The following is a 26,210-nucleotide window of genomic DNA, read 5'->3' as shown; positions in this document are numbered from 1 at the left end:
TAAAGTGTAAAAATGTTTTAATATTCATCTATTCGATCATAAAATTCATGACATATTTATAAACACGCTATCGAGCATTTACAACGGAGTCACAGCCGAAAAAGCCCGGGACGGAATAAATATGCGAGGACACAGCTAGTGTGAAATATACACTTTCCATTTCGTAATTGTGTGTGCTTTATTCCTTTACACAAATGGAACGGACGGGTCAGCTATTTACACGTTAACGGGAGCGCAGGCTGCGAGGTGGCGTCCGTAAGCTCCGGCCGAGACGCTGAGCACCCCGAGCTACAGTGGTCCACGAGAAAGCGCGCCATCCAACGGGTCATAAATAAAGCAGCCGTCGCACTCCGAGAGTTTCGGACCGTCAGATTGAAACGGAGGAGACACCAAATCGTAACCTGAAAGCATCGGGGGGAGGGGGTCGGAGGGCGCGGGGCGAGGGGAGACCGGTCGGGGAGGGGAGAGGGGTTCCCCGGGGAGTTCACAGGACCGTTTGGTGATCACTTGGGATGTTTCGTCTCTATCTTCCGGGCCCTGCTCCTTCGGTCGTCGCCGCCTAATGTCAGCCCCCTCGGCTAGCTCCGGGGGGGCTCCCTCTGTGCCTCGGTAGGCTCCGACGTACTGTACGGTAACTCTCTCCTGAGCCTGGGTTTAAGTGAGGGAGGGTATTTACAGGTTCACACGGGTAGATTCGCCTTGGTCCACACGCATAGGCGTATATATATATATATATATGTGTGTATATACAGTATATATATCATACCATATACATACATATATAAAAAATATACCCGAACAGAACGCGCGTTCGGTTCCCTGTCGGAACAGCTGCCCGAGACCCGGCTCCACAGACATCGCCGTTGTCGTTTCTGTGTCCCCAGTCTCTCCGGCGACCGCTCCCCGGCTAACCTCCGAGTTGTCTGGTGGAATAGAGACCCCCGGGGTGGGGGTGGAAGGGGAGAGGGCGGCCGGGGACTCTGTGGGAGGTCCGTCGAATGGCCCCAAAGCCGTCGCCGGGTGGACGGTGGGGGGTGGGGAAAGGACCCTTTCCGGGAGTCGTAGGGCTTTGGTTCGGAGGCTCCCGAGGGCCGGGCCGGTCGACGGCTCTCGCTTTTCCCCCGGAATCCGGACTCTGGGAAACCCGAGGCTCCCCGCGGCTCAAAGGCGCACGCTTCCGGCCGCCGCCCTGGGGCGGGAGGCCCCGACGGCTCCGGGCCGGCCGGATTCCGGAGGAGAAGGGCTCCGGGCCCTGGGGCGGAGGGGTCCGCTGCCCGAGGCGCTCGCCGGCCCTTTGGAGCCGGCTCTGCTCCTTTCCCGGGGGAGCGTTGGCGACCTCCTGGCGAGGGGCGCCTCTCTGAGGGCTGACACCCTTGGGGTGGAGGAGACCCTTAGGTCCTCCCGGGCAGGGAGTTGGCATCCCTGGGGGTGGGGAGGGGAGGAGAGGGCGGGACAAGACCGACCCTCTCACTGGCTCAGCGATAATAAAGAATGAACGTGTGATACTAAGACGGGAAGGATAGAACTTGGCGGGGGCGAGGTGGGGACCCGCAGGTGCTCACTCCAGGGAAAGATGGGAGAGGGCACACGTGGGTAAAAAGTACAGCCCGCACGAACGAGGGGAGCAGAACATTTAGGTGTGTCTCTTGTGGGGGGGGCCGGAGCTCGGGAAGCTCCGTCGGGGGTTTTTTGGATTATTTTTGGTTGAACTTAGACCCCCTTCCCCCCGCCCCGCCGCAGCGGTGCCCCCACGCCGTGCCAGAACCCGGGAAATAGCACCGGTGGCCCGGATTGGCAACCCTCCCAACGGGCCCGGCCTCCAATCGGGCCCGGGGAGTCGGGGGGGGGAGGGGGGCGGTGCTCGGCCCGGGCTGCCCTCGCAGGGGTGTCCGGGCTGCGGTCTGCGGTGTTAGCACCAATCTGACCTGCGGCTCCGAACGCGGAGGGGACGGGGAGGCTCCGGGCCTTAGAGCCTGTTCCACCCGGGTCAGGATTGCTGCAAAATCCACAGATCGTCCAGGGGAGGGAGGAGGGAGAAGGGGGGCACGGAAGGGCAGCTCGGGAGCAGCGGGGAGGTCCAGACTCGCACAAACCCGAAGCGCGGAAACTTCAAGTCGACAGTGTGAACGGAGCGGCGGATCTTAAGGGAAAGACCCTCTCACCTGTCCCGCTGACGATCCGTTTCGAGAACCGCATCTATTCGCCTCTCTATGCCCACAGGTACGTAACCTGCCAAAAAATCGAGCCCACCCCAGGCCGGAAGCGTCCGGACAAAGAAAGCCAAGAGCACGGGCCGAGAGTAAGCGAGGGCGGGGAGAGACGGATGGGCCCGCCCTGGCAGCGACCGCGGAGCCCAGCGGGCGACCCAAGAGCACGGTGACCGGCCAAGTTGGGAATCTGGGGAAGGGGGCACATGCGCGGGGCGACAAGACCAAGAAGCGGGGCACGGTTGCCTGGGCGACGCGGCGGGAGCGGAGCGCGCCGGTCGTTCCGGGAGCCTCCGGGAAGCACCGCGGAGAGGGGGGCGTCGGCCCGAGGCGGGAGCAGCTCTCGGACCCGGGCGGTCCGAGGATTCGGGGAGTTAAAGAATGCGGTTCTAGCCCTTGTGTTTACAAAGGTAGCCTCCGGGCTCCAGGGGGACGCGCGGTCAACCTTTGGAGGCCTCTACGTTCGGCCTCTGTCGTCAGGCGAGCGGATGGTACTTAAGAGCCGAGCCGGTTTCTCGGAATAAAGGGACCGCGAGGGTCCTCTCGGACCCCCCGCGGGCGAGCCGGCCCCCGGTCGGCCCGCTCTGGCCGCGGCTCTGATGCACAGTGGGGCAGGGGTGGGCCTGCCCGGTCGGGAAATACCACGGAAATAAGGCTGCACGTTTGGCCGGTGCAAATGCCAACCCGCGGCTTTCTAGCGATGGCGATGGATGCGGTGCGGACCCCTGACCGACCGGGGGGGGGGTGGAAAGGAGGGTGGGCGGGGGCGCGTGGAGCCGCCCCCGCCCTTCGCTTGGGATTTGAAACTCCCTCGGGGTCGGTGAGCAGCGGGGGGAGCTGGCTTATAAAACTTGGTCCAAGTCCAGCCCTAAGAAAGGCAGGGCACCCCGCTCAAAGTGCTCAAAGTGTCTCAGAGGACCCTCCCCGTGGTTTAACTGGGAGACGCCAGGGCAGTGTACCGGCCTCGGAGCGGGCCCCCGTCCGACCCACCTTCCTCAGAGAGACGGCGTGGATTTAGACGATTCCCACTGGAATCGTCCCCGGCCTCCGCTGCCCGAACCCCCCCCCCCCCCCCGGGGCCCTGGGTGGGAGAGAGGTGAGGCGGATCAGCGCGGGGGCTTTCGGAGAGGAACGGGGGTCTGGGGCATCCCGCCTAAAGAATCGGACTCCGACGCGGACGGGGCCTCCCTCGGCGGGCAGGGCTTTGCGGCCGAAGCGGAGAGAGAGGCGGACGGACGGCCCTGGGGGTCGTTGGCACCGGTCTCCCTCCGCCAGGTAGTGAGAGCCGCAAGCCTTCCGGAGAGGATGTGTCTGTAGAAACTTATCACGGGCAGGGATGAGAGAGAGAGGGAGAGAAGGGGACGGGGGGAAGAGAGAGAGAGAGGACGAGCACAAGCGCACTCACTCAGGAAGAAGGGTTGGCGTGGTTTTCCAGGAAGGGTAAGATGTGCCGAAGTCGGCACGGAATGGATGGCGAGAAACGGGTTAGTGCAACTCTGATTCTTCAGATTGTACGGCTTACTGAGCTCACTCGGTCGCTCCGTTCATCCGTCTTTACAAAAGAGCGCCTGAATCATTTTTTCACCTGTAGAAATCAGTTTCTATACATTAGCATATTTTATAAATTATTCCTTCTCTCCCCCTAGAAATGGCAGGACGGGCCATCGGGGTTCCTAGAGCTCTTTCCAGGTGCCGCCCCCGTGCTAGTTCAGGGAGTTCTCCCGTCCTCGGGGGCGTCGGGAAAGGCTCGCCCGTTCCTCCTGCCAATTACAGCAACCCTCCGGGCACGGTTTCCCGCAGGAGCGGCCTCCCTGGGGGGTGGTGTCTTGATTTCCCCCCCCCCCCATCCTCCCCCTCCTCCTTTCTTCTCCCGTAAGAAATCAAAGGATGTGTGCATAGTTACGGAATCCGAAGGGTGCCGGTTACACATGTGTCGTGAGAAGCTTGGTGAGGTTCAAGAGCTGAGAACTTTTCTGAAAAGCAGTCGACACACAGAGCTCAGCCAGGAACACGGAGTGTGGCGGGCCAGGGCCGGGGGGGTGGGAGAAGGAAGGAGGTGTGGGGGAAGGAGGTGCCCTTGAGGGCAGAGATCGCAGCCGGGTCCTCTGGTCCGTACCCAGGAGCCCGCCGCCAGAGCGGCGGGGCCTCGTTTCTACCCCCTCATCCACCAGCGCCCCTCTTGGCTTCACACCCTCTGTCGTACATTCATAAAAATTCACATTGACCGCAAGAACGTAAATGCAACAGAAACAGAAAAGCCTCCGAGGAGTAGAGTATGATATATTCTTCTAGTTATTCTCCTGCGGGAAGTCGGAGGCACGGGACCTACTTTATAACTTCTCCTTGGAGGGGATCCAGATGAAGGGCCCTGATTGTTCTTCGATGACAAGTTTGCATTGATTATATATGTCTTCTAAAGTTTCTCCTTGAACGATAGCTGCAACGAAAACGTACGTGGTCACGGCCCGTTTCTCAGCGGTCCGGGGCCCTAACGCTATACCCTGGAATCCGGAGGGGGCCTTTTCTCTCTCTCTCTCTCACTTCCACTTTATCCTCCGTCCCCGGAGGGTATGTCGTCATCCTCCTATTTTACAGGAACGGCGTTGGCCTAGTGGAAAGAGCACGGGCCTGGGAGTCAGAGCACCTGGGTTCTAATCCCATCTCTGACACTTTTCTGCTTAACTTCTCTGGGCCTCTCTTTCCTCATCTGTAAAATGGGGATTCAATACTTGTCTTCCTTCTACTTAGTCTGTGAGTTCCGTGTGGGGCGAGACCCGCATCCGACCTGATTGGCTTGTATCTATCCCAGCGCTTAGTATAGTGCCTGGCACCTGGTAAGTACTTAAAAAAATGCCACGCTCAGTATTATTTTGTAATGGTACTGGTGAAGCGCTTACTAAGTGCCGGGCACTCTTCTAAGTGTTGGGTAGATAAAAGCTAATCAGGTCGGATGCAGTTCCTGACCCTCCTGGGGTTCACGGTCTCTAATCCCCATTTTACAGATGAGGTAACTGAGGCTCAGGGAAGTGAAGTGACTTGCCCAGGGTCACCCAGCAGACAAACGGCGGAGCCGGGATTAGAAGTCAGGTCCTTCTGGCTCCCTGGCCCATCCTCTAGGCTACGTCGCCGCCGCTGCTGCTGCTGCTTAGTAGATCCTAAATTGGACATCATCTGACTCCACCCAGGTGAACCAAATTTCCCTCCCATCATCATTTGTGTTATAGAATCAAACCTTCAACCCTCCCCCGCCTTCAACCCCTCCGAAAATCCCACCTTCTCCAGCCGGGCTTCTCCAACCAGTTCTACGTCCCAAGTGCTTAGCACGGTGCAACTGTTCTCACTCCCGTTATGTAATGTGTTTCGTCTGGTGCAGAAATTGTACCCGGAGCCAGGTCTCTCCCCACCCCCCCCCCGACGCCCCCTACTCCTATGTACCCTCATTCTAACGGGTAAATTGGATTTGCTGACAACATCAAGTCGTAGTCTCCACTTTTAACTACAGCCTAAGTGTGAGGGGTGGTCGTGAGCGCGAGGCATTGAGCAGCGGAGGTTGTCACAGGGAATAGTTCAATGGGCAGGTTTCACGGCCGAGGTGCTGGCCCGCCGCACCCCCTGCCAGGTCAAAGGGCAAGTCCCCGGAGGGTTCCCCCCCCCCCCCCCCGGACGCAAGGGCCACCGTGAGATCCCCCCCCCGCCATACCTGTAAAATATTCTCCGAATTCCTGCTCTAACTTAATGGCTCGATCGTACGTCTTCTTGGCTTGTTCCTCTGTAAGTCGTTTATTCATTTCCCTGAAGAAAGAAGGGTTCAAGTGTCAGTTAAAATCCCCACTGGACTCATCAACCCCTCAGGGGCCTGGTGGGGGAAGGGAGACGTGAATCTTCCGCGAGAAAATGGTGAAGCTCTGGGAGTTCCCTTTTTTTTTTGGATAGTATTTCCCAAGTGTTTAATATGTGCCTGGCGCTGTTTGTTCATTCAGCCTGGGGTAGATACAAGATAATCAGGTTGGACACAATCTCTGCCCCACGTGGGGCTCACAAGGTAAACCAGAGGGAGGAGGATTTAATCCCCATTTTACAGATGAGGTAACTGAGGCACAGAGAAGTGAAGTGACTTGCCCAAGGTCACACAGCAGGCAAGTGGCGGAGCCGGGATTAGGAAGTCCGGCCCTCTGACTCCCGGGCCCTTTCCACAGGGTCAAGGCTACTTCTAGTTCCCGGCTCTCAATTCCGCTCCTGGAAAATCCTAGCGGTTATCGGAATTCCAAGCGCATCGAGTGAGCGCGCGATAAACACTGTCAGTACTACAGAGGGACCGAGTTGTGGGGTTAGAAACTTTGGATAAATGCACGGTGAAGAGATCCTTAGCCAAGAGGGGGACCGCCAAGCATCTCGGTGCCACTGGCAGACCCGGGATACTTGGCCGAGTGGGGTTTGTGGCTTTTTCAGTTACTAGTTACGCGCCACCCCCTCCCCCCGTCCCCCTGAGCGGCACATCTCCTCCAAGAGGCCTTTCCTCACTGAGCCCTCATTTCCTCTTCCCCTCTCCCTTCTGCGTCACCCTCGCACTTGGATCTGCCCCCTCTAATCACCCTCTCCCTCAGCCCCGCGGCACTCAAGTACACATCTACAATTCATTTATTTCTATCAACGTCTCTCTCCCCCTCTAGACCGTAAGCTTGTTGTGGACAGGGACCGTATCTACCAACTCTGTTCTACTGTACTTTGTCAAGGGCTTAGTACAGATGCTGTGCCCACAGTAAGCGCTCAGTAAATACGATCGATTTCTGGTCCCCCAGCTTTCCCCGACGTGGCCACCGATGGCCACGGGGGCCTCCTTCCTGGGTTCTCCCGCCTGCGTCTGAACCGTGTGGGAGCCCAGGCCTGCCGGGGCCGGAGCCTGAGTTTGCGAGGTTGGGAAGGTGGGGGTGGCGGGGTGGGAAGGAGGGGGAGAGAGCGCGCCCCACCTCCCAGAATCCGGGAAGAATTCCCTGAAGGAATCTCTGCCGAGGGGGATCCCCGGAGAGACCCACGCTCTCCAGACGCCTGTCGGATGGCGTGGGCCCTCCCCCAAAGCACAAGCCCAGCTTGCTTTTCGTTTTGCCGTCGGACGGGATGCCAGAAACAAGCTGGAGGAGGATGCTGGGGAAAAAAGCAGCAGAGCCCAAGGTGGAGGCTCTAATTCTGTTGTATTGTACTCTCCCAGGGGCTTAGTAACAATCATGATAATAATTATTGTGGTATTTGTTAGTGCATACTGTGTGCCAAGCACCGTATTAGGTGCTGGGGAAGATACAAGCTAATCGGGATGGACACAGTCCCTGTCTTACACGGGGCTCCTTGAGTCCTCTCGTTCAACCCGCACATTCAATCTATCACTAAATCCGTCAGTTCAACCTTCGCAACGTCGCTAAATCCGTACTTTCCTCTCCACCCAAACGGCTACCACGTTAATCCAAGCCCTTATCCTGTCCTGCTTTGATTTACAACATCGGCCTCCTTGCCGCCCTCCCAGCCTTCTGACTCCCCCCACTCTAGATCACCCTTCGCTCCGCTGCCCGGGGTCATTTTTCTACAGAGATGTTTGTCCGTGTTTCCCCGCTCCTCAAGGAACCTCCAAAGGTTGCCTCTTCAAACAGAAACCCATCACCATTGGTTTCAAAACACTCAATCACCTTGCCCCTTCGTACCTCACCGCACTACTCTCCTACTGTCACCCAGCTCACGCGCTTTGCTCCTCTCACGCCGACCTTCTCACTGTACCTTGATCTCGTCCGTCTCCCCGCCGACCTCCCTGCCTCTGGTCTGGAACACCCTCCCATCTCATATCTGACGGGTGATTCCTCTCCCCTCCTTCTAAGCCTGATTGAAGGCACGTCTCCTCCAAGAGGCCTTCCTTGACTAAGCCCTCATTTCCTCCTTTCCCACTCCCTTCTGCATCTTCCCTTTATTAACCCCCCTCGCCCCCAAGCCCCACAGCACTTATGTCCATGTCTTTTGTTTATTTAAGTGAATGGCTGTCTCCCCCTCTAGATTATAAGCTTGTTGTGTGCAGGGAAGGTGTCTGTTGTGTTGAACTCTCCCAAGCACTTAGTGCACAATAATTGCCGTCGGTTGATGAACTCATTTCGCGGGGAGTATATGCTTGCCCTGGGGGCTGTACTTCAAGACAAAAATGATAGAAGCCAGCCCCTTAAGCCCCGCCAAATTCTTTCTCCGGTAATCTCTATGCAGCTGTCCTTTGAGGGGTCAAGTGAACCACTGTTAAGGAGGAGGTTTTATTCCCAAGGAAGAGTGACAGGTAACCCACAAATCCTTCTGGCTCACGAGCGCCAAGAACTTGTCCCTTGCTGTACACGTTACTCACGGTGCTTGGAATCAAAATTGGCCACGTGTGCCCGCGGGCATTAAACCAAAGCTTCTGGCTCTAAGTTCTGAGGGTTTGGGAGATGGTCTGGGTCTCCTCCCCCAGTCACACCGACCAGTTCTCCGTCCACGCCGCCCGGACAGTCACTGCAGTTCTGGGGCTGGAATGCCTATCCAGGCTCTCTCTCTCTCGCTCTCCTTTATGATATTTGATAAGTGCTTACTTCATGCCAACCATTGCCCTAAGCGCTGCGTAGATACGGGCTAATTAGGTCGGACACAGTCCGAGGAAAATTCCGGTGTGGCGTAGGAGACCGTGGCCCGGAAAGGGGCCTACTTACATCAGTGGCTCCAGTGACCTCGGCTTTATAAAGATAGCGATGGGATAGAGTTGTGCGACTTGTAACCGTTTAATAGCGTTTCCTGAAACATCGAGTATACAGTGCTTGCCCTGGTGGAAAGAGAGAGGGTACATTTATTCCAGGACCAGCCGCGAGACTACAACCCAAAGAAAGGGCAAAGGGTAAGGGTCAGTGAGGGCGGGGAGAGGGTGAGGCCCCAGAGTCAGTCGAACAGTGGTATTCATCGGGCACCTACGAGGTACGGACACTACGCTGAGCAGTTGGAGGGTCCAGGGGCAATAATTCTGGAATTTGTCAAGCGCTTACTTTGTGCCAAGCACTGTACTGAGTGCCGGGCTAGATACAAGGTAAACGGTCAGGTTGGACTCAGGCGCGGTCCCACTTGGAGCTTGCAAGCTAAGTGAGCCAAGTCCCGTAGATGCAAAACAGTAACTGTGGTATCTGTTAATGGTATGGTTACTGTATAATAATGTTGGTATCTGTTAAGCGCTTACTATGTGCAGAGCACTGTATGCCATGCTATAAGATGATCAGGTCCCACATGGGGCTCCCAGCCTAAGTAGGAGGGAGAACAGGTATCAAATCCCCATTCTGCAGATGAGGGAACTGAGGCACAGAGGAGTGAAGTGACTCGGAGTGGTGAAACGGGGACTCGGGCCCAGGTCCTCTGACTCCCAGGCCTGTGTTCTTTCCACTAGGCCGTGCCGCTGGAAAGTTTAGAAAGCATGACAGGTGGATGGTTGGCTTTTTCTCCAGGCGCCCCTCTGCCTCTCCCCACCCCTCCCTTTTGTCCTCCAAGAATCTGGGGTGTCCTCATTTCCACTTCATCGGTAAAAGGGATCACTGTGAACTCCTTCTGCACCCCAGAAGTCCGACGACTTGATGTCAAAGGGGTTCACTGCCCGTGCCCTAGGTTGGATCGAAGACCGGCCCGCAGGTCGGTCTGGGCAACTCGGCGGAGACTTTGCGGGCCGCTTTGCGTGTCGTCGGGAAACTTACCCTTTCCGCTACAAATCTCACAGATTGCACGCTGGTTCCATATAGATTATCGTTGTACTGCCCGGCTTCTATGAATTTGTGCTCTTGGATGTCCTTTTCCATCTGTTCTCTCGAAATGACAAAGTGATAGTCTCTGCCATCCACCTCGTAGTCCCGCTTTGGCCTCGTGGTGTCTTCAGAAAACAAGGCGGGGAGGTTAGAGGGTGCTCGGGTTTATGGCTTCCCTCCGCGCAAAACCTGGGGTGGACACGGGGTCCTGAATTGGGGAGGCCTCGGCCTGAGCCGTGCCTGAGCCAGGGAAGGGCTTTCTGAGCCGGGCAGCCGGGCTCGAGGCGTGTGCTACGTTGTCCCCATTGGGCCCCGGAGGCGTGGCGGGACCGGCCCAGATCGGCACGTTTGTTTAGGCCGAGGAAATGGGACCGGGGGGCTCATTAAAGATGGGCCATCAGGGAGTACTTGCGGAAGTCCCCTCTCAATGTGCTCAAGAGAATAAATGTTTGCTGGTGGATATGAAATTTTAGAGAGGACTCTTGTCTCCCCGCTTCCTTTTATTTTCTTGAGGAACAGTAATTCCTTGAGGCATAACGATGATAAAATTATTATTACCATTGGGGCATTTGTTAAGCAATCGCTAGGGGCCAAGCACCATCCTAAGCACTTGGAGCAGATACAAGATAGTCGGGTCGGACACAGTCCACGTCTCCTGATGGGGCTCGTGGTCTGAGGGGGAGGGAGGGTAAGAATGAAATCCCCATTTTGCAGATGAGGAAACAGAGGCCTAAAGAAGTGAAGCGACTTGGCCAAGGTCACGCAGCAGGGAAACGGCAGAGCCGGGAGTAGAACTCGGGTCCCTCCGTCTCCCGGGTCCGAGCCCTTTCCACTAGGCCACGCTGAACATAAAGACGAAGACTAGTGGGGAGGATGGTGAACCCAGGTCTCTCAGAGGCAAAGTTCACCTCTCCCCTAGGCCACGTGGGTCACCTGGGGTGGATGGCCTATTTCAATTCTGTTTGGTTACAAAATGCTGAAGAAAAAAGGAATAAATGCTTCCACCCTCTGGAGGGAGCCTCTTAAGGGGCAGGGGAAATCGATCGTACCTACTGAGTGCGCACGGTGTGCAGAGCACTGTACTAAGCCCTTGGAAAGAGAAACAACTTGGTAGAAATACAGACCGATGCTGCTTCTCTCCTACAGTAGCTGGGGAGCGGAGTGGCATTTTAAAATCCAGGGGCAGACGGGGCCCAGTCCCCTTTCCAGATGAAGCGAGAAAGCGTACTTACGTGGGACACAGGAGCCGAACTTATCGGGGAACTCGGATATCAAGTCGTCATTGATCCGGTCCTTCATGGGGCCCAGGATAATAACCGGCCTCGTGTAATTAACTGGACGGGAGGGAAAGAAGCACGTGGTGAGAGTGGGATTTTTCCCTTTTTTGTTTTAGGCGGGCTGAGTTGTATTTCTCCCGTGTGACGAGCATTTATTCACAGCTCCTGTCACGGGGCTCAGTGGAACAAGTAGCTTCAAACGATAATCAGTCAACCCACGGTATTTACTGAGCGCTCACTGTGTGCGGAGCACCACTGAGCGTTTGGGAGAGTACGACAACACAGTTGGTAGACATTTTCCTTGTCTACACGGGGCTTACAGTCTAGAGGGGGAGGCAAACATTAGAAGAAATTACAGATATATACCTGTGTTGTGGCGCTGAGGGTGGGGTGAATAAAGGATACGAAGGGTTCAAATCTAAGGGTTCGAATCAACCAGTGGTATTTATTGAGCGCTTACTGGATGTACAACATTGCATAACGCCTTGGGATTTTAGACCACATTGCCACACGAAAGGTGAGATTCCCCCAGTGGCGATCTGGGAGGCTGTGCCATATTGGGTCATGTGAGGGAGTGAGGTCTTATACAATAATAATAATAGCTATGGCATTTAAGTACCTACTGTGAGCCAGACTCTGTACTGAGCACTGGGGTGGATACAAGCAAATCAGCTTGGACAGAGTCTCTCTTCCACATGTGGTTCATAGCCTTAATCCCCATTTTACAGGTGAGGTAACTGAGGCTCAGATAAATTGAGTGACTTGCCCCAGGTCACCAAGCAGACAAGTGGTGGAACCGGCATTAGAACCCAGATCTTGGGAGTCAGAGGTCGTGGGTCCCAGCCGTGTGACTTTGGGCAAGTCACTTCACTTCTCTGTGCCTCAGTGACCTCATCTGTAAAATGGGGATTAAGACAGCGAATCCCACGTGGGACAACCTGATTACCTGCTATCTACCCCAGTGCTTAGAACAGTGCTCGGCACATAGTAAGCGCTTAGCAAATGCGATCTTTGTTATTATTATTATCTTTCTGACTCCCAGGCCTGTGTTCTCTCCTCCAGGCCACGCTGCTTCTCTAGAAACCCACTCCAATTCCTGCAAAGTCGCCGGCCGTCCCCTCGGGATCAAGAACAGCAACAGTCAATCAGTGGCACGTCATTGAACGCACACCATGTGCAGAGCCCCGTACCAAGCGCTTGGGAGAATACAATAGGGTAAGTAGACCCGATCCCGGTCCTTGGGGTATTTAAAATCTACCAGGGAAGACAAACACGATGTGTTAGAAGAGTGCAGGACACTTACTCTCCTGTCTGGTGACAGGCTCATAAGAGAGAATGAAATCTTCCTGTCCTCCTGAGGAGAGAAAAAAGAAAAAAACAAATCACAGTTGACGTGTACCATGTAGCCTGCTTCCAATCTACATTCCTTCCTCCCCCAGTTTGTTAATTTCTCTTTAGCTCTTTCCACGAACCATTCCAAAGTCCCTTCCACCTTCCAGAAGTTCTCCCCCGAGATTTCCTGGGTAAATTTTGCCAGATCTAATTACAGCTGGCGGCCACAGCTGGGGGAACCGAGTTCCTGGACCAATCAGCTCTGGATTATCTTCCGAGAGTGAGTTTCTTGCCGCTCAAAATAGGCAACTGCCTTGGCGTCCCCGGGTTGGTTGGCCCGTGTAAGTGGAACTGGAGTTTTCCCTCTCCGTAGCACAACCAGGCTAGAGCCGAGGGGTACAGCTTGGTTGATAGGGTGTTTGAGGGTGGGAGGGGTTGGGTGACCGTAATCCTCCGCCGATCAAAATCAACTCCCTCTGCAAATCGAAACAATGGCGCGATCAACGACAGCGAGGGTTGAATGGGTTGACTCTGCTGTGGAAACACCTGATTTAGAGATGGTGTCCAGAGAGCAATGGACACTTGAGGAAGTTGGTTTTCTTTGGAGGTGAGTGGAGGGGGCATAAGAAAAGGATTCCCTTTATAGACTCCATCTAGTAACCCCCACCATCCCCACAGATTAAAGGTGAAAGTCACCCCACGCTTGGCCCAAGTGACCTGACGTCACTTTTGACCATGACGTCCTGCCTTGCGGGTGTCTGTGATTTTTTCATCTGATCCAGGCACGGTCTGGTGGAAGGAGCACGGCCCGGAGGTCCCGAGACTTGGGTTCTAATCCTACTCTGTTGCTTGCTGTATGACCTTGGGCGAGGCACCTAACTCCCCGTGCCTCAGTTTTGCGATCTGAAAAATGGGGATTAAAAACCTGTTCTCTTTCCCACTTAGACTGTGAGTCCTGTAAGGGGCAGGGACCGTCTGACCTGATTATCTTGTATCTACCCCACTGCTTAGTACAACGCAGGGCACGTGGCCCTTAACTAATACCGCAATTATTAATCAATCAGTGGCATTTGAATGCTTAATGCGTGCAGAGCACTGTGCTAAGCGCTTGGGAGAGTAGGGTAACAGAGTAGGTAACATTTGATAGACACAATCCCTGCCCCCAGCGAGCTTTACTGTCAGGAGGTAGGGGAGAAATACACTTGTTATTAGTACCTTGTTTGATTCCCAAAGAGAAGGGTTTTGCGACAAGTGGCCGGGGCCCTGGGGACAATTCTTTATTAAAACACAGATCGCTATCTGTTTCTTTCCTGGGTTCAGCATCTCCCGCTGGCCCCGGTAGTGGAGAATCCCTCGGGGGCCCGGTGCTGGGCCCCGACGATAAGGGGGGGAATCGCCCTTTTCTAAAGGACGGTACCGGGCCTTTCGGCGGCAGCCTGCCCGACCCCCGGAGCCCAGGAGGCTAAAGTGAAGGCGTCATAAAGAGCCTCGCGGTCCTTTGAGGACTTTCTTTTCTGATTTCCTTCTTCCATGGTCTTTTCCCTCGGGGGGGCTTGAGTGCAGGGGAGGGAGAGAAGGAGGCGCGTGTCCCCGACTCTTCATGCGGTGCAGGGATGTGGCCCAGCAGATGGCTGCTTGGAGCGAGGCTGCAGATGGGTCCCCTGGAAGTCTCTTCCCCCTGACAGAGGTAGGGGGCTGGGTGGGGGAGTAGGGAAGGCCCAAATGGCTGAGATGCCAATTTATCACTGTGGGGGCTAAAATTGGGGGGTGACTTAAAGCGGGGGGGTGGGCATCGCCCTCTGGGGAGCGGGTTCTCTGTCGAGCGGGAAGCCGGGTGCGGGGAGCCGTGTGCCCCTGGGGCGGTGGACCCTGTCCTCTCTCTGGGTGCAGGGAATGACTGTTTCTGAGCTGTTGAACCCAAACTCCCCACGTGGGACAGGGACTGCGTCCAACTCGACTTACTGGGGTCCAACCCAGCGCTTAGTACAGTGCCTAGCACATAGTAAGCGCTTACCAAATACCATCATTATTATTATTAATGAACTGGCCGCTCAATTCTGGCAGGAGGTTCGCCAGGCGGCCGAGCCCCGGGCTAGGAGAGAAATTCACCCGGCGGAGCTCCCTGGACTTGCTCCGCTGCCATTTCACCTAACGGACTTCGGGGGTCGGGGCCGTCTCTAAGCTGAAACAAAGGAGCGAGCCGAGAGCGTGGGGGTCAGGCGATGGTCGAGGCCCCTGTCGGCTTGTCTAAAAAATGGTCAGATCCAGCCTCCGTTAGGACCACGTTCCTCTGACTGCAGAAAGTCACGCCTTTAACAGAGCATTTGAAAACAGCTCTCTTGAGGTCCCCGCAGATGATCCGTGTGGGATGTTTGAATATGACTTCTGAAATGCAGTTTATTTAAATTCGAACAATGAGGAGTCATTTGTGATTTACAGTGATAATAAAAAGGGAGAGCGACTTTGAGGGTTTCTGAAGGGGCCATAATCCTCCGTTATTGCTTTTTCAGTTTAATACTCTAGGCCCAAAATGCATCGTTACCCTTTTACAGCCCGCCCTACCAGAACCCTTTGCGTTTGTGGGGTTTTTTTCCAGCGTGGTTTAAGGATCCCTTAGGCCCTCTGAAAAAGAGGGAGCCCACAGATGTGAGGTGGAGATTTAGAAGCCTCTGTGCACCGATCTCACCTAATGTCGGGGGCTCTCGCTTGAAGAGTTTGAATTCTCTTTATCGCACTCATTCTTTTATTTTAGAATTCATAATTTAGATGCCCGTTAGCATTTCGAACAGCTAGGTAGCAAGCACTGTAATTAAACTAGATTTCAGGGGCTGGGAGTTGAGATCGGGCTCGGGGAAAATGCTCCCTTCTCGGAAATGGAAGACTGGGCCCAGGTGACCGAGGCGAGTTTAGCGTTTCCGAGCACCCAAAGCCACCCCCGCTTTCTGCTCCGGACGGATTTGGAATGGTTCTAGGAGGGACCGAGAAATAAAACATTTCTGGACATTAGCAACGGAGGGGAAGTTAGTGTTGTTTTAATCGCTGCTAACGAGGAACAGAGGTTAGAGGAAATTAGGGCAAAAGCCAGAGGTCTGCTAGAAAAACGTAGGCACAAGGGGAGGCAGACTGGGGTGGCACTCTGGAAAACTGATGGAAATGACTCCAAGGTTTCTCCAACTTTTCTCCCTCGAGATATGTTCCCGACCCTGAGGCCCAGGGGGTGAGGGAATGGGGGGGGACCCTCTGCTTCTGTCCTTGGATCTGTGCGTAGTTTGTCTTTGGCTCGTGGTCCTGTTTGATCCCCCCACCCCCCGTTCCTTTTCTGCCCTCATACCTAGTTTGTCTGCCCTGATTTACATAAATATGAACTTTTATCCCCTCTCTTAGGGGCCGGATGCTATCCTAACCTGGTGGTGTCCCCCAACAGAAACGTTGGGCCCCCGTACCCAAATGGATGCATTTCCCCCCACCCTTCCTGAGCGATCGATCGGGCCTTTTCCTTCGTTCCTTTCGGTTGTAGAACCACTCAGAACTAGGATTTAGCAGCAAAACGTTTCTTGTTAGCATTTGGCAGGTGAGCCTGAGTTAAAAATGTTGCTGGCTCTAAGTTATAGCTCATCCGTGGCTTTCCTGCGTTTGCAACGGTCCCCACTCTCTCATAGCAGGAAATTAGGTTGTTCTGACACGCTTTGTTCCTTTCCAACCCCAGCGGTGATTACCCAATCCCCGCTGACTTCTTCGGGGTTGGTACATCGACTCAGAGCGTGAGGGTGATTGGTTTTCCTCTGTCCACCGAGGGCCGGCCGACGTCACCCTCCTCTAGCCCTACCCTGGTCGTCCTTAAGGGCCGAGGCCTGTGTTTCTTGAGCAGGGCAGGCAGCTTTAGCTTCAAGGGGATGCCATTTCCCGGGACACCTATGGTGGACAACTGGACCACTGGCCCAGTGACTGCTAAGACAGGACCCTGGCAGGGTTTCCACCCGAGAACTGGTTTCCAGCCCCATGGCACTGTGCCCTCAGTTTCCCAGCGTCCTCAGCCACTGCTCTGCCTTTTCACCCCAGGCAACACGTCCATCGCGAAATGTTTTTAAACTTCATAAAAATAAACGTGACTTCCAAGAAGGCTCTCGTTTACTGGTGCCGGCCACTTCCCCGGAGCCCGGTGAGTAGGTAGGCGGTCTGAAATCGTGGCTCCAACCCACTTCACGGAGGTTTGGAGAGAACACCGGGGTGCTGTGTTTTTTGGGATGGCGAGGAGGATGGGGAGACTCGTGTCATATGCTAAGAAAATGGCGTCAGGTAAGCCACGGAAACACAAATCCGGTGAGTAACCTACCTTTCTTGGCTACTTTTTCCCAATTTTTAGGATTCTTTTGTTGCTAAGTTACTCATCTTATAATTGGCAGAATTGGGCTCAAGATACCTTATGATCCCCTGTTTTTTTAAATATGGATGGAGAGGAGGCTTTGAGGAGGTTCACATCAGTTTCAGAGAGGACTTTTTCCCCTTTAAAGGGAAACCAGGAAAGGCCATTACCAAGTAAATCTTTTTTTCTTTCGTTCATTCAAACAAAAGTTAGCAACTACAAACCCCCTGCCCTTCTCCCATGAATTTTGAGCCAGACTTTTTTGGGGACTGGGTGCCTGATGCACCACAGGTCCCATGATTATTCTGTTGACGCGAGTCAGTGAAATGTCTCCTCTTTCTGTTGACACGAGTCAGTGAAATGTCTCCTCTAGAGCCGGGGTTCCAGAACACGCCTCCTGGTACTAGGCCCCGAAGGCTCGCCAGTGGCCACCACGCCTTTCACCAGGCGCCTTGGGAAACGCCAGCTGCATTTCAAGCCATTTTCTCCGACCATTGTTGTGGGGAGGGTTGGGGAGGGAAGAAGCCCAGTGAAGGGTGCAGATAGAAGAAAACCGAAGCAATCACATAATCAGCAATGCCAAGGAGCAGAGCCACAGACAAAAGCGAGCACTTACTGTAGCTACTTTCGCTATCGCTGGCATTAGAAGAAACATGTTCTGCAAGGACAGTACAGCAAATTAAAGCGAATCACCAAAGCACCGCGGGGCAGCCGCAACTCAAAGGGGCGCGTGCGTTCATGCAGGGCGGAGACGGAGGTGGGCCGAGGGAAAGCCGCAGAGAGAGCACCCTGAAAACCTTCAGGTCCGACGCTAGGCAGTGAAGATGAAAGCTTTATCTTGGAATACGGTGGCTTCCCCCTCCCGCCCTTCCCGCCCCCCGCCATAGTCATGGCAATAATATCAGGAGCCCCGGTGGCCCTGAGACCAGGGTCTTTATTTCGTTTAGAGAACAATGCCAGCCCCACGTAATGGCCTTCTCAGACCCATCCTGGCCACTCCCCTGTCACTGATTTTTGTTTTTCCTTCAAAGTGGATGAAATAAGGCCCTTTGGGTCTAGACAGATTCTTTTCAATTACACATAATTTGCAGAGGGGTGAGGCTCGAGTGGTAACTGGCGCTCCTCCTTAAGCCTCCAAATGGGCCGTGAGTCACTGGGAAAAATCTTCCTTTTCACCACAGCAATGGACAGGTGAGCATCTTCATTTCCCTTTAGCGAAACTTTCGCTAAAGTCGTAACCCTAGGGAGGAAGGGGATGTGGTCTGAGGCAGGTGTGGCTGACGAAAACAAGGCTCGGGGAGAATGGAGTTGGGGGACAAACAATCTAGCAAATCAGTTAAACAGGTCTTCCTTTTCGATTCTCTTATAGTAAGGCCTGGGCTCTGGGCCCCACAGATTGACTGTCGTAAAGATGATTCATTCCTTCATTTCCCTCTGTTTCCCCACTGTAAATTAAACTGTGCTTTTGGTTTGAACTTGTGATTGACTGCCTCCCACCCCCAAAGGTAAATTTTTCAGCTTTCCAAATTCCTTTTTTAATTGCGAGGAATCTGTTCCCATTTGCTTGGCTAGAAAAGCTTGCGTGGCCCTTTTGTGTTCTCCACCGGCAACGTGCCGTTTCAGGGTGTTTGAAGAGGGTACGGTGTCCCCGTGTTTTTGCTTAGATTCATTAATGGGACCAGTATAGTGAGGCCTCCCTGCGTGAAGCAATTCTGCCCTTAAATAAAGTTAATTTTGGAATGTTGCAGGAAGGAAGGCGCCCAGAGAAGATCTCAGAGCACCGGCAACATCACCTCTATTAAATCTCCGAATTCCCAGGAGGGGGAAAGGCTCCCGGCCGACAGATGAGTGACATCTTCACGGCGAGTGCATTAATGGGCTGGGGATCGGACCCGGTAAGCTATTGTCTGGGAGATCGTCTCTAGAGATTTCAAGCTACCAACTTCCCTTCCTTCTCATCATGCTGCAGCTTGGGATGGAGGCCCTGAGATGCCAAAAAGGGTGAGAAAACCTATATATTTTCATCACTGTTTGGCCTCTGGTGTTCCTTTTGAAAGCCATGAAAAGAATCAATCAGGTGTATTTATTGAGCGCTTATGGTGCTCAGAGCACTCTACTAAGCTCTTGGGAGAGTGCGGTCTAACAGACACATTCCCTGCCCACAGCAACCTTACAGTTTAGGCCAGAAGCTGGTCTAAAACAAAATGTGCTCTTGATGGGCCAGAAGCTGTCTGCCTTGGGTTGGGCACTTAACAGGCATTTACCATGTTTTCAGATGGTATTTGTAAGTGTTTACTACGTGCCAGGCGCTGTACCACACCCCGGGATAGGTAAAAGCTATTCAGGCTGGACACAGTCCCCACATGGGGCTCGTAGTGTCAATCCCCATTTTCCAGATGAGGGAACTGAGGCCCAGAGAAGGTAAGTGACTTGCCCAAGGTCACAGAGCAGACCAGTAGTGGAGCTGGGATTAGGACCCAGATCTTCTGACTCCCAGGCCTGTGCTCTTACCCCTAGGCCACGCTGCTTCTCGTGCCCTTTCCCTTCTCCCAACCCCTGAGGCTTGTATTCGATTCATTTACTGTCTAGTGGGTGATGCTTTAAGGCTGAACTCCTTAAACCCTTGTAGCAACGATAATAATAATAACCGTTATTTGTTAAGCGCTTACTAGGTGCCAAGCACTGTTCTAATCGCTGGGGTAGGTGCAAGAGAATCAGGTTGGCCACAGTCCCTGTTCCACAGGGGCCTCACAGTCTTAATCCCCATTTTACAGTTGAGGCAACCAAGGCCCAGAGAAAATGAAGTGACTTGCCCAAAGCCACACCGCAGACACGTGGCAGAGCCGGGATTAGAACGCACATCCTCAGACTCCCGGGCCCGTGCTCTTTCCATTAGACCCTGCTGCTTCCTGATACTTTCTAACCCCCGAGTGGTTGACAAAATTTAAGAAAACTGAAATCAGGATGTAGAGTAGGCTGAGGATCACCTAATTTCCTGATCCATTTTCAACAAAATCGCCCAGCTTGGCTAGGTAATATTGGATGTTGAGCTAAAAACAGGGCTGAACGAATAAGCTCAAACTCAGAAGGGAGCAGCGTGGCCTAGGGGAAACAGCATGGGCCTGGGAATCAGAAGATCTGGGTTCTAATCCCAGGACCTGGAGCAGGTTTCTGTTTTCTCATATGTAAAATGGCCATCAGATATCTCCGAATATCTTCCCCCCCCCCACCACTTAGACTGAGGGCTCTGTGTGTACGTCCTGCTTATAATGTCGATGACGGTATTTAAGTGCTTACTAGGTGCCAAGCGCTGTGTTAAGTGCCGGGGCGGATACGAGCCAATCAAGTTGGACACAGTCCCTGTCCCACCCGGGGCTCACAGTCTCAGTCCCCATTTTACAGATGAGGTAACTGAGGCACAGAGAAGTGAAGTGACTTGCCCGGGGTCACCCAGCTCTATGACAAGTAGCAGAGCTGGGATTAGAAACCATTACCTTCTGACTTCCAGACTGTGAAGTCCAGTATGCCATGCTGCTTCCCCAGTGCTTGGCACACAGTAAGCGCTTAATAAATACCACTATTATTATAAGACCTACAGCTCCTCAATCAAGCACTAAAGAGTATTGATTGAGCATCTTCTGTGTATGGAGCACTGTGGCTTAGTGGAAAGAGCACAGGTTTGGGAGTCATAGGCCGTGGGTTCTAATCCCGGCTCTGCCACTTGTCAGTTTAGGCAAGTCACTTTACTTCTCTGTGCCTCAGTTACCTCATCTGTAAAATGAGGATTAAGACTGCGAGCCCCACGTGGGACAACCTGATTACCTTGTACCTACCCCAGCGCTTAGAACAGTGCTTGGCACACAGTAAACGCGCAACAAAATACCATCATTTATTTTATTTTTACAGTAGGATGAGTAGACGGGCTCACAGGTATTAAAATACTGTATGTTATAGTTAGGAGGAAACAGGAATGGTTTCCCTCTTTGAAGAGTAAAAGGCTAGAAAGCTCCTTGAGGTCAGAGACCATGTGTTGCACTCAACCGTACTCTCCCTAGTGCTTAGAACGGTGCTCGATACACAGCAGGGGCTTGATCAATACCACTGATTTGGTTAAGGAGGTTGAAGTCCAGCTATCGTCAGCATCTAGGGGCCCCCACCCCCATCAAGGACGTGGGGCAGCTCTCCTGTTCCCAGAAACCTGCGTCACAATCCACCTTGCCTTCCGCTGCACCATTGCAAAGTGCTGCTTTGCGGCTCATCTGAATCCTCCTCGCTGCAATTCCAAAGCCACTTTCAGCTGTCCTGTCCTCAGGGGAAGTTATGCCTGCTTAACTCTTCTCTAGGGCCTGGCCCTATTATAAGGTCTCTTCAAGCTTGTGTATGTGTGTATTTAATGGTTTTTGTTAAGCACTTACTATGTGCCACACACTGTACTAAGTGCTGGGACAGATACCTGATCTCTGGATTGTACAGTCCCTGGCCCACACAGGGCTCGTAGGCTTCATCCCCGTTTTACAGAGGAGGAAACTGAGGCCCAGTGACTTGCCCAAGGTCACGTAGCAGACAAGTGGCAGAGCCGGCTTAAAACCCAGGTCCTCTGACCCCCCAGGACTTATATACGTGGCATTCATTGCTTTTATTGTTAGCCTCCCCCTCTAGACTGTAGGTCTGTTGTGGGCAAGGGACATGCCTACCCGCATGCCATCTATTGCGCTCTCCCGAGGGCTTAGTTCCACTGCTCCGCATACGGTAAGTGGCACGGCTTGATCAACTAGATCTTCCCTTCCCTTCGTAGACAGCGTGACCGAGAGAGCCACTCCCTTTTCTATTGCGCTGGGGAGGAGAGGGAGAGGACGAATGAGCTGTTCAACTCATTTGCTCGCTCTAAGCCTTTCTGGGAATAGAAAGGTTGGGTTCATTTGGAGTCTTTGCTCTGGGCCAGAGAATACCGGTCCCGGGGAAAGGGAGAAGAGCCTCTTCATCCACTTCTTCTTCCTCCCGGGTTTCCGCCCTTACAGGCCGCTGGGGTCCAATCGATCCAGCCCGTCCTCCCCAGGGGACCCAGCAGGAGGGTGAAGAATGGGGTAGAGCACCGCTCCGAGAATGCCGGTAGGTCAAAGGAAACTCCTAGGCTCCTGCCAGGAGCTTCCGATCCATCAACATCTGTCTTACTAGGGGGAGGAGAGAGAGAGAGTTGGCCTGGGGAAGCTCTACGGGCCAGAGAACCACCCAGCTGAGATGGTGGGAAATCCTCAACCCGGGCTCGCCCATTTCCTATTATCATTTGACAGAGCCAGTGCTCTTAAGGGTGTTCAAATGACAGCCGAAACACAGTGCTCACTGCTAGCTAATGAGCTCCCATTACAACAGGTTCATCTCATTTAAAAAGATGAACCTTTTCTCTCTCTCTCTTTCTCGCCTCTGGCTTGTGACTCCTGTCAGGGCGGTAATTAAAAGGTCGCGCTCTTGTATCTGGGCCTGTAGTCACAGCCTTGGCCACATCCAGCGCTTAGAACAGTGCCTGGCACATAGCAAGCGCTTAGCGAATTCCACAGTTGTTGTTGTTATCTCGGGGAAGGGGTAAGTTGGCGGTGACCAAACTTCTCATTTATTTTCCAGCAAATTGAGGAAGCGCCAAATATCCCACGGCCCACGCATCCCGCAAGATAAAGGTTTCATCTCTAAGAAGAAAAGCTGCTGGGGAGGAGCGGCTTCTGCTTTCAAGATGCGCTGGAGAAAACCGTCAAGGGTTTCCGCGGGGTGCCAAGAAATCGGCATCCTGCTGCCCCAGCGCATCTCGGGGGCAGAAGCCGGCCCGGTCCCGTTTGGATTTAGAGAGAAGAAATGAACGGCCTCTTAAGGTTTGCACATTCTCTGTTAGGCAAAGTACGGGACGCGGGGAGGGGTGAAATGGAAAACACACACATCGATTTTTGTCTGTTAATTGTGTCTGTGGGATAGAAGAAGCATCAGAGGCAGAAAAACAGCCAGTCTAGGGGTAAGTGGGATTATTATGTTGGAATAATCCACGGCCACGTCGTACACGCTAATGGCGTTGATTAGACGAGGGAGCTTGAAGGGCAAATCAAGTGAATTTTCACTCCATACCCTAAAACGGAGCGGGTGAGGATGTGATCCTATACCTTAGGAAACAAATGACTGAGAGATGAGCAAATGCATTGTTAAACTGTACTCTACACCCTCTTCCCACAGAACCCCACTGCAAGTCAGAAAAAGAAATCCATCAAGGTTAGAGGTCAGTGCATCTTGTGACTCAACAGCAGCCGGGGGGGGGGGGGCCAAGAATTACGGTGTGAGAGGGCCGCTTGCCCCTTGCCTAGAATCGCTGCTTCGGTTCAAACCGCCCCGGGCTAGTCCAGGATGGGACGCGGTGACTCCAGGATGGCCCCCAACCTCCCCCTCCCGCCCCCGGGGTGAGAATAGAGAAGCAGCAGCGGTGGAGAAATGCATCTCTACCATCCTGATCTAGAACTTTTTGGTCCTCACGGATGGTTTCTTTAGGGCGGGCGCGAGGCAGCGGGGCTGGGATGCCCCTTCAGCCAGAGGCCCTGGGCCCGGTCAAAGTGTCCAAAACGCTATACGCTGTTTAAGGCTGACATGCAGAACAAAACAATTGGAAAAGATCGTTTGTTGTTTTGAGGGGTGAGGGGAGAGCATTCACAGCTGGTAACAAATAAAAGTCTATCGTGTGCATGCTGGGGTGAGAGGAGGGCGAGGGTTAAGGTCCTCAGAAAAGGAACCAAAGCCAACAGGGAAACTCAAACAAAAACGGAAAGGAAAGCAGAAGTTAACAGTGACCATTCCTGGGAACTTACTCAGAGTCTTTGTTCCATAACCGTCGTCACCTAATCCGGGGATGTCCTGCACGGAAGTCCCCAGAGAAAGCAGTGAGAGAGGGAGAACAGCCGCGGAAGAGGAAGGGAGAAGTCAGTGGAGTTGAAATGGATACTACCAGGATGGACCGTGCCGACGCAGCAGTCTGGATCCCGGCCTTCCTCCTTCCCGGGCCCCCCTGGCTCCGTCGCCTCGGGGCACGGTGGGGAGAGCCCTCCAAGGACGGGGGAATTGTTTTGGGGTGGGGGGGAGAAGGGAGCGGGGAAGAAGCCCAGGTCACCAGGGCCTAGAGATCGAAAATGACGAGAAGTCGGTGGCCCTGTGAAGCCTCTTCAAATGCAAGGGCGGCTTGGAAAAATAAAAAGGGTCACCGTTTTGGGTTTTTTTCTTTCTTTTTTTAAATTCTCAAGCCGAGGCCACATTCGGGGTGGCCCCCACCAGGGTCCCGTGAGCGGTGACCTGTGGGGGGATCCTGCCCCGAGGGCAGGGGTGGTGCAACGGAATCAAACCCCACGGCTCGCCAGAGAAGACCGTTGGGTGCCGCCGGCCCCGTCGGACACCTCAACGTCTCTGCGCGGCCCCCCCCCCCCCCGGATTGCCTGAGCCCGTGGGGTCTCTGGGGAGGGGAGTCCCGGCCCGATCCAGACTGCTGCTGTCCCGCAACGGTCACAGTAGTGCTACCTGACCTGCCTACCTGCCTTGTCGGTTTGCCTACGCGTGTGTGGGAAGGGTGGCGGGGAGAAACGTGTGTCATGCGTGTCACCCATCTCTGTGCTGCGTGTGACGTGGTCTGTGCGCGTCTACTTACGTTCTGGGTCACTTGTTTCCTGCTCACTCTGCTCCTTGTTCTTGTAGAATGGAAACTTTCGTGAAAAGATGAAGCTCTTTTTACGCTTGTCATTGAATGACTGTGAAGGAGAAAAGGCATGGGGCAAAAACAGGGATGTCTAATTGTCGTCACACTCATGCTGACAGAACAACTAGTCGGTAAAAGCGGAGGGAGCTGTGGTGAGGCAAAGGGGCCGGCCGCGGCCCCGGATCCAACCGGCTGCAGGAAGGCGCGGGAGCGAGCAAGAGCGGAAGCCGGTGTCCCCTGCGAGCCCGCCTAGGCCCGAGGAACCGTACGGTTCCGGACCCGATTCAGCCTCTGCCGCCGGGGAGGGGGGGGGGGAGGACGTTATCCGGCGGTCACCTGGCGTCCTTTCTAAATTAGGAACTCACCGGGGGCATCGACTCGTGTCGGTCCCGTCTTCAACCGGACCCGCCTCTAAATAGGGTTGCAAGGCGGGAGGGGAATCAGCGACTGGTGGGAAGGACCCCCTCCCCCGAGACCGTAAGCTCGTTGCGGGGCAGGGACTATGTCTGTTCTATCGTTGTACAGTGCTCTGCACACGGTAAGCGCTCAATAAATACGACTGACTGACACATTCCTAGTGGTCTCCGAGCACAACCTTGAGCTGGGAGGAGGTGGAGCCGTTTCCATGCCGGCACGCGGTTCCAGGTGGAAACTTGGGGAACGGCGGGCAGACGACTCCTTAAATATCGCTTAAAGCCGGGGGCGGTTGCCCTGAATAGGACCAGATTTCATCCCTTAAAGGGCAGGGCCGAGGAGATGGTGGGGTCCGGTACGGGGCAGTGACGTCCTGCCAGGACACCCATCCGGTCCTAAAAGGGTTCTTAATCTGAGCGGCAGCTAGAGGCCACGGTGCTTAACTGACCCGGGGGGGGGGGGCCTCTCGTCTCCCAAACAGGGAGGAAAGCTCCTCAAGGGCAGGGAGTGCGTCAGCTAAACCTAGTACTCTCCCACGCGCTCCGGCCAGTGCTCGGCACCCCGTAGGAGCTCAAGAAAGTACCCCATGGACCCACCAAGGATTTGCCCAGGTCCAGATCACCTTCCAAGCAATATTGCTGCTGGTTGCATCACCCCAGTTTCGTACCACTTTTACACTTCAAGCATATTTAAACTCTAGTAACGGAAAACAAAAGAAAAACAAAAAGAAAACAAAAACACAAGTGTCAGAGTTAATGATTCTTGGGCAGGGCTCTCAAGGCTGGCCCGATGTTTAACTGGAAAAGTAATGGGGATTATCATGCAAAAATAAAACAGAGTTCATGCGGATTTAAATCAACGCCAACGGAGACTGAAGGCGGACGATTGCCGTGGACACAGAGGACAGACGAGGTGGATCAAAACTAGGCCAAAAGCAAACCACATCAGTTAAATGAACCTCCCTGGGTGGTAATGGGAATTCCCAATGTGTTGTCTGTGATTCATTCTGATATCTTTTCAAAGCAAGGAATGTAATATGTTCACCGCTCCTGAACTTGAAAATGCTGCTTGGCGTTTGCATCTGACTATGACATAATGCTACTAGGAAAATAGAAACATCCCCAAATCGCT

General features: G+C 53.9%; 1 protein-coding gene and 1 long non-coding RNA gene across 21 annotated transcripts in view; one reads left to right on the top strand and one right to left on the bottom strand.

Annotated features, from left to right (window-relative positions):
- The window catches only part of DLG2 (discs large MAGUK scaffold protein 2), a 603,132-nt gene continuing 576,922 nt past the window's right edge, over window positions 1-26,210 (bottom strand). For 6 of the 19 annotated variants that reach the window (XM_029047956.2, XM_029047959.2, XM_029047962.2 and 3 more), the window contains 8 exons: window positions 24,618-24,717; window positions 17,571-17,612; window positions 12,563-12,613; window positions 11,215-11,316; window positions 9,935-10,107; window positions 8,915-9,024; window positions 5,908-5,999; window positions 1-4,644 (listed from right to left, as the gene is read on the bottom strand). In XM_029047956.2, the coding sequence (XP_028903789.1) occupies window positions 4,538-4,644; window positions 5,908-5,999; window positions 8,915-9,024; window positions 9,935-10,107; window positions 11,215-11,316; window positions 12,563-12,613; window positions 17,571-17,612; window positions 24,618-24,717 (777 nt within the window). In that variant the 3' untranslated portion in view covers window positions 1-4,537. Of the gene's footprint in view, window positions 4,645-5,907; window positions 6,000-8,914; window positions 9,025-9,934; window positions 10,108-11,214; window positions 11,317-12,562; window positions 12,614-17,570; window positions 17,613-23,790; window positions 23,837-24,617; window positions 24,718-26,210 lie in introns of those variants that run through there. The other 13 variants (XM_029047960.2, XM_029047958.2, XM_029047965.2 and 10 more) reach the window with 5 other exon arrangements.
- On the top strand, window positions 14,450-24,751 carry LOC114805840. 2 transcript variants are annotated; one of them, XR_003753880.2, is made up of 5 exons: window positions 14,450-18,955; window positions 21,973-22,063; window positions 22,574-22,815; window positions 23,168-23,210; window positions 24,665-24,751. It is a non-coding gene; the product is annotated as an uncharacterized LOC114805840 (long non-coding RNA). The 2 variants fall into 2 exon arrangements; XR_003753881.2 differs by lacking the exon at window positions 24,665-24,751 and adding an exon at window positions 23,848-24,185.

Source organism: Ornithorhynchus anatinus, chromosome 20 (assembly GCF_004115215.2).
Source record: "Ornithorhynchus anatinus isolate Pmale09 chromosome 20, mOrnAna1.pri.v4, whole genome shotgun sequence".
Taxonomy (NCBI): domain Eukaryota; kingdom Metazoa; phylum Chordata; class Mammalia; order Monotremata; family Ornithorhynchidae; genus Ornithorhynchus; species Ornithorhynchus anatinus.
This window is presented reverse-complemented; position numbering and strand designations above follow the sequence as displayed.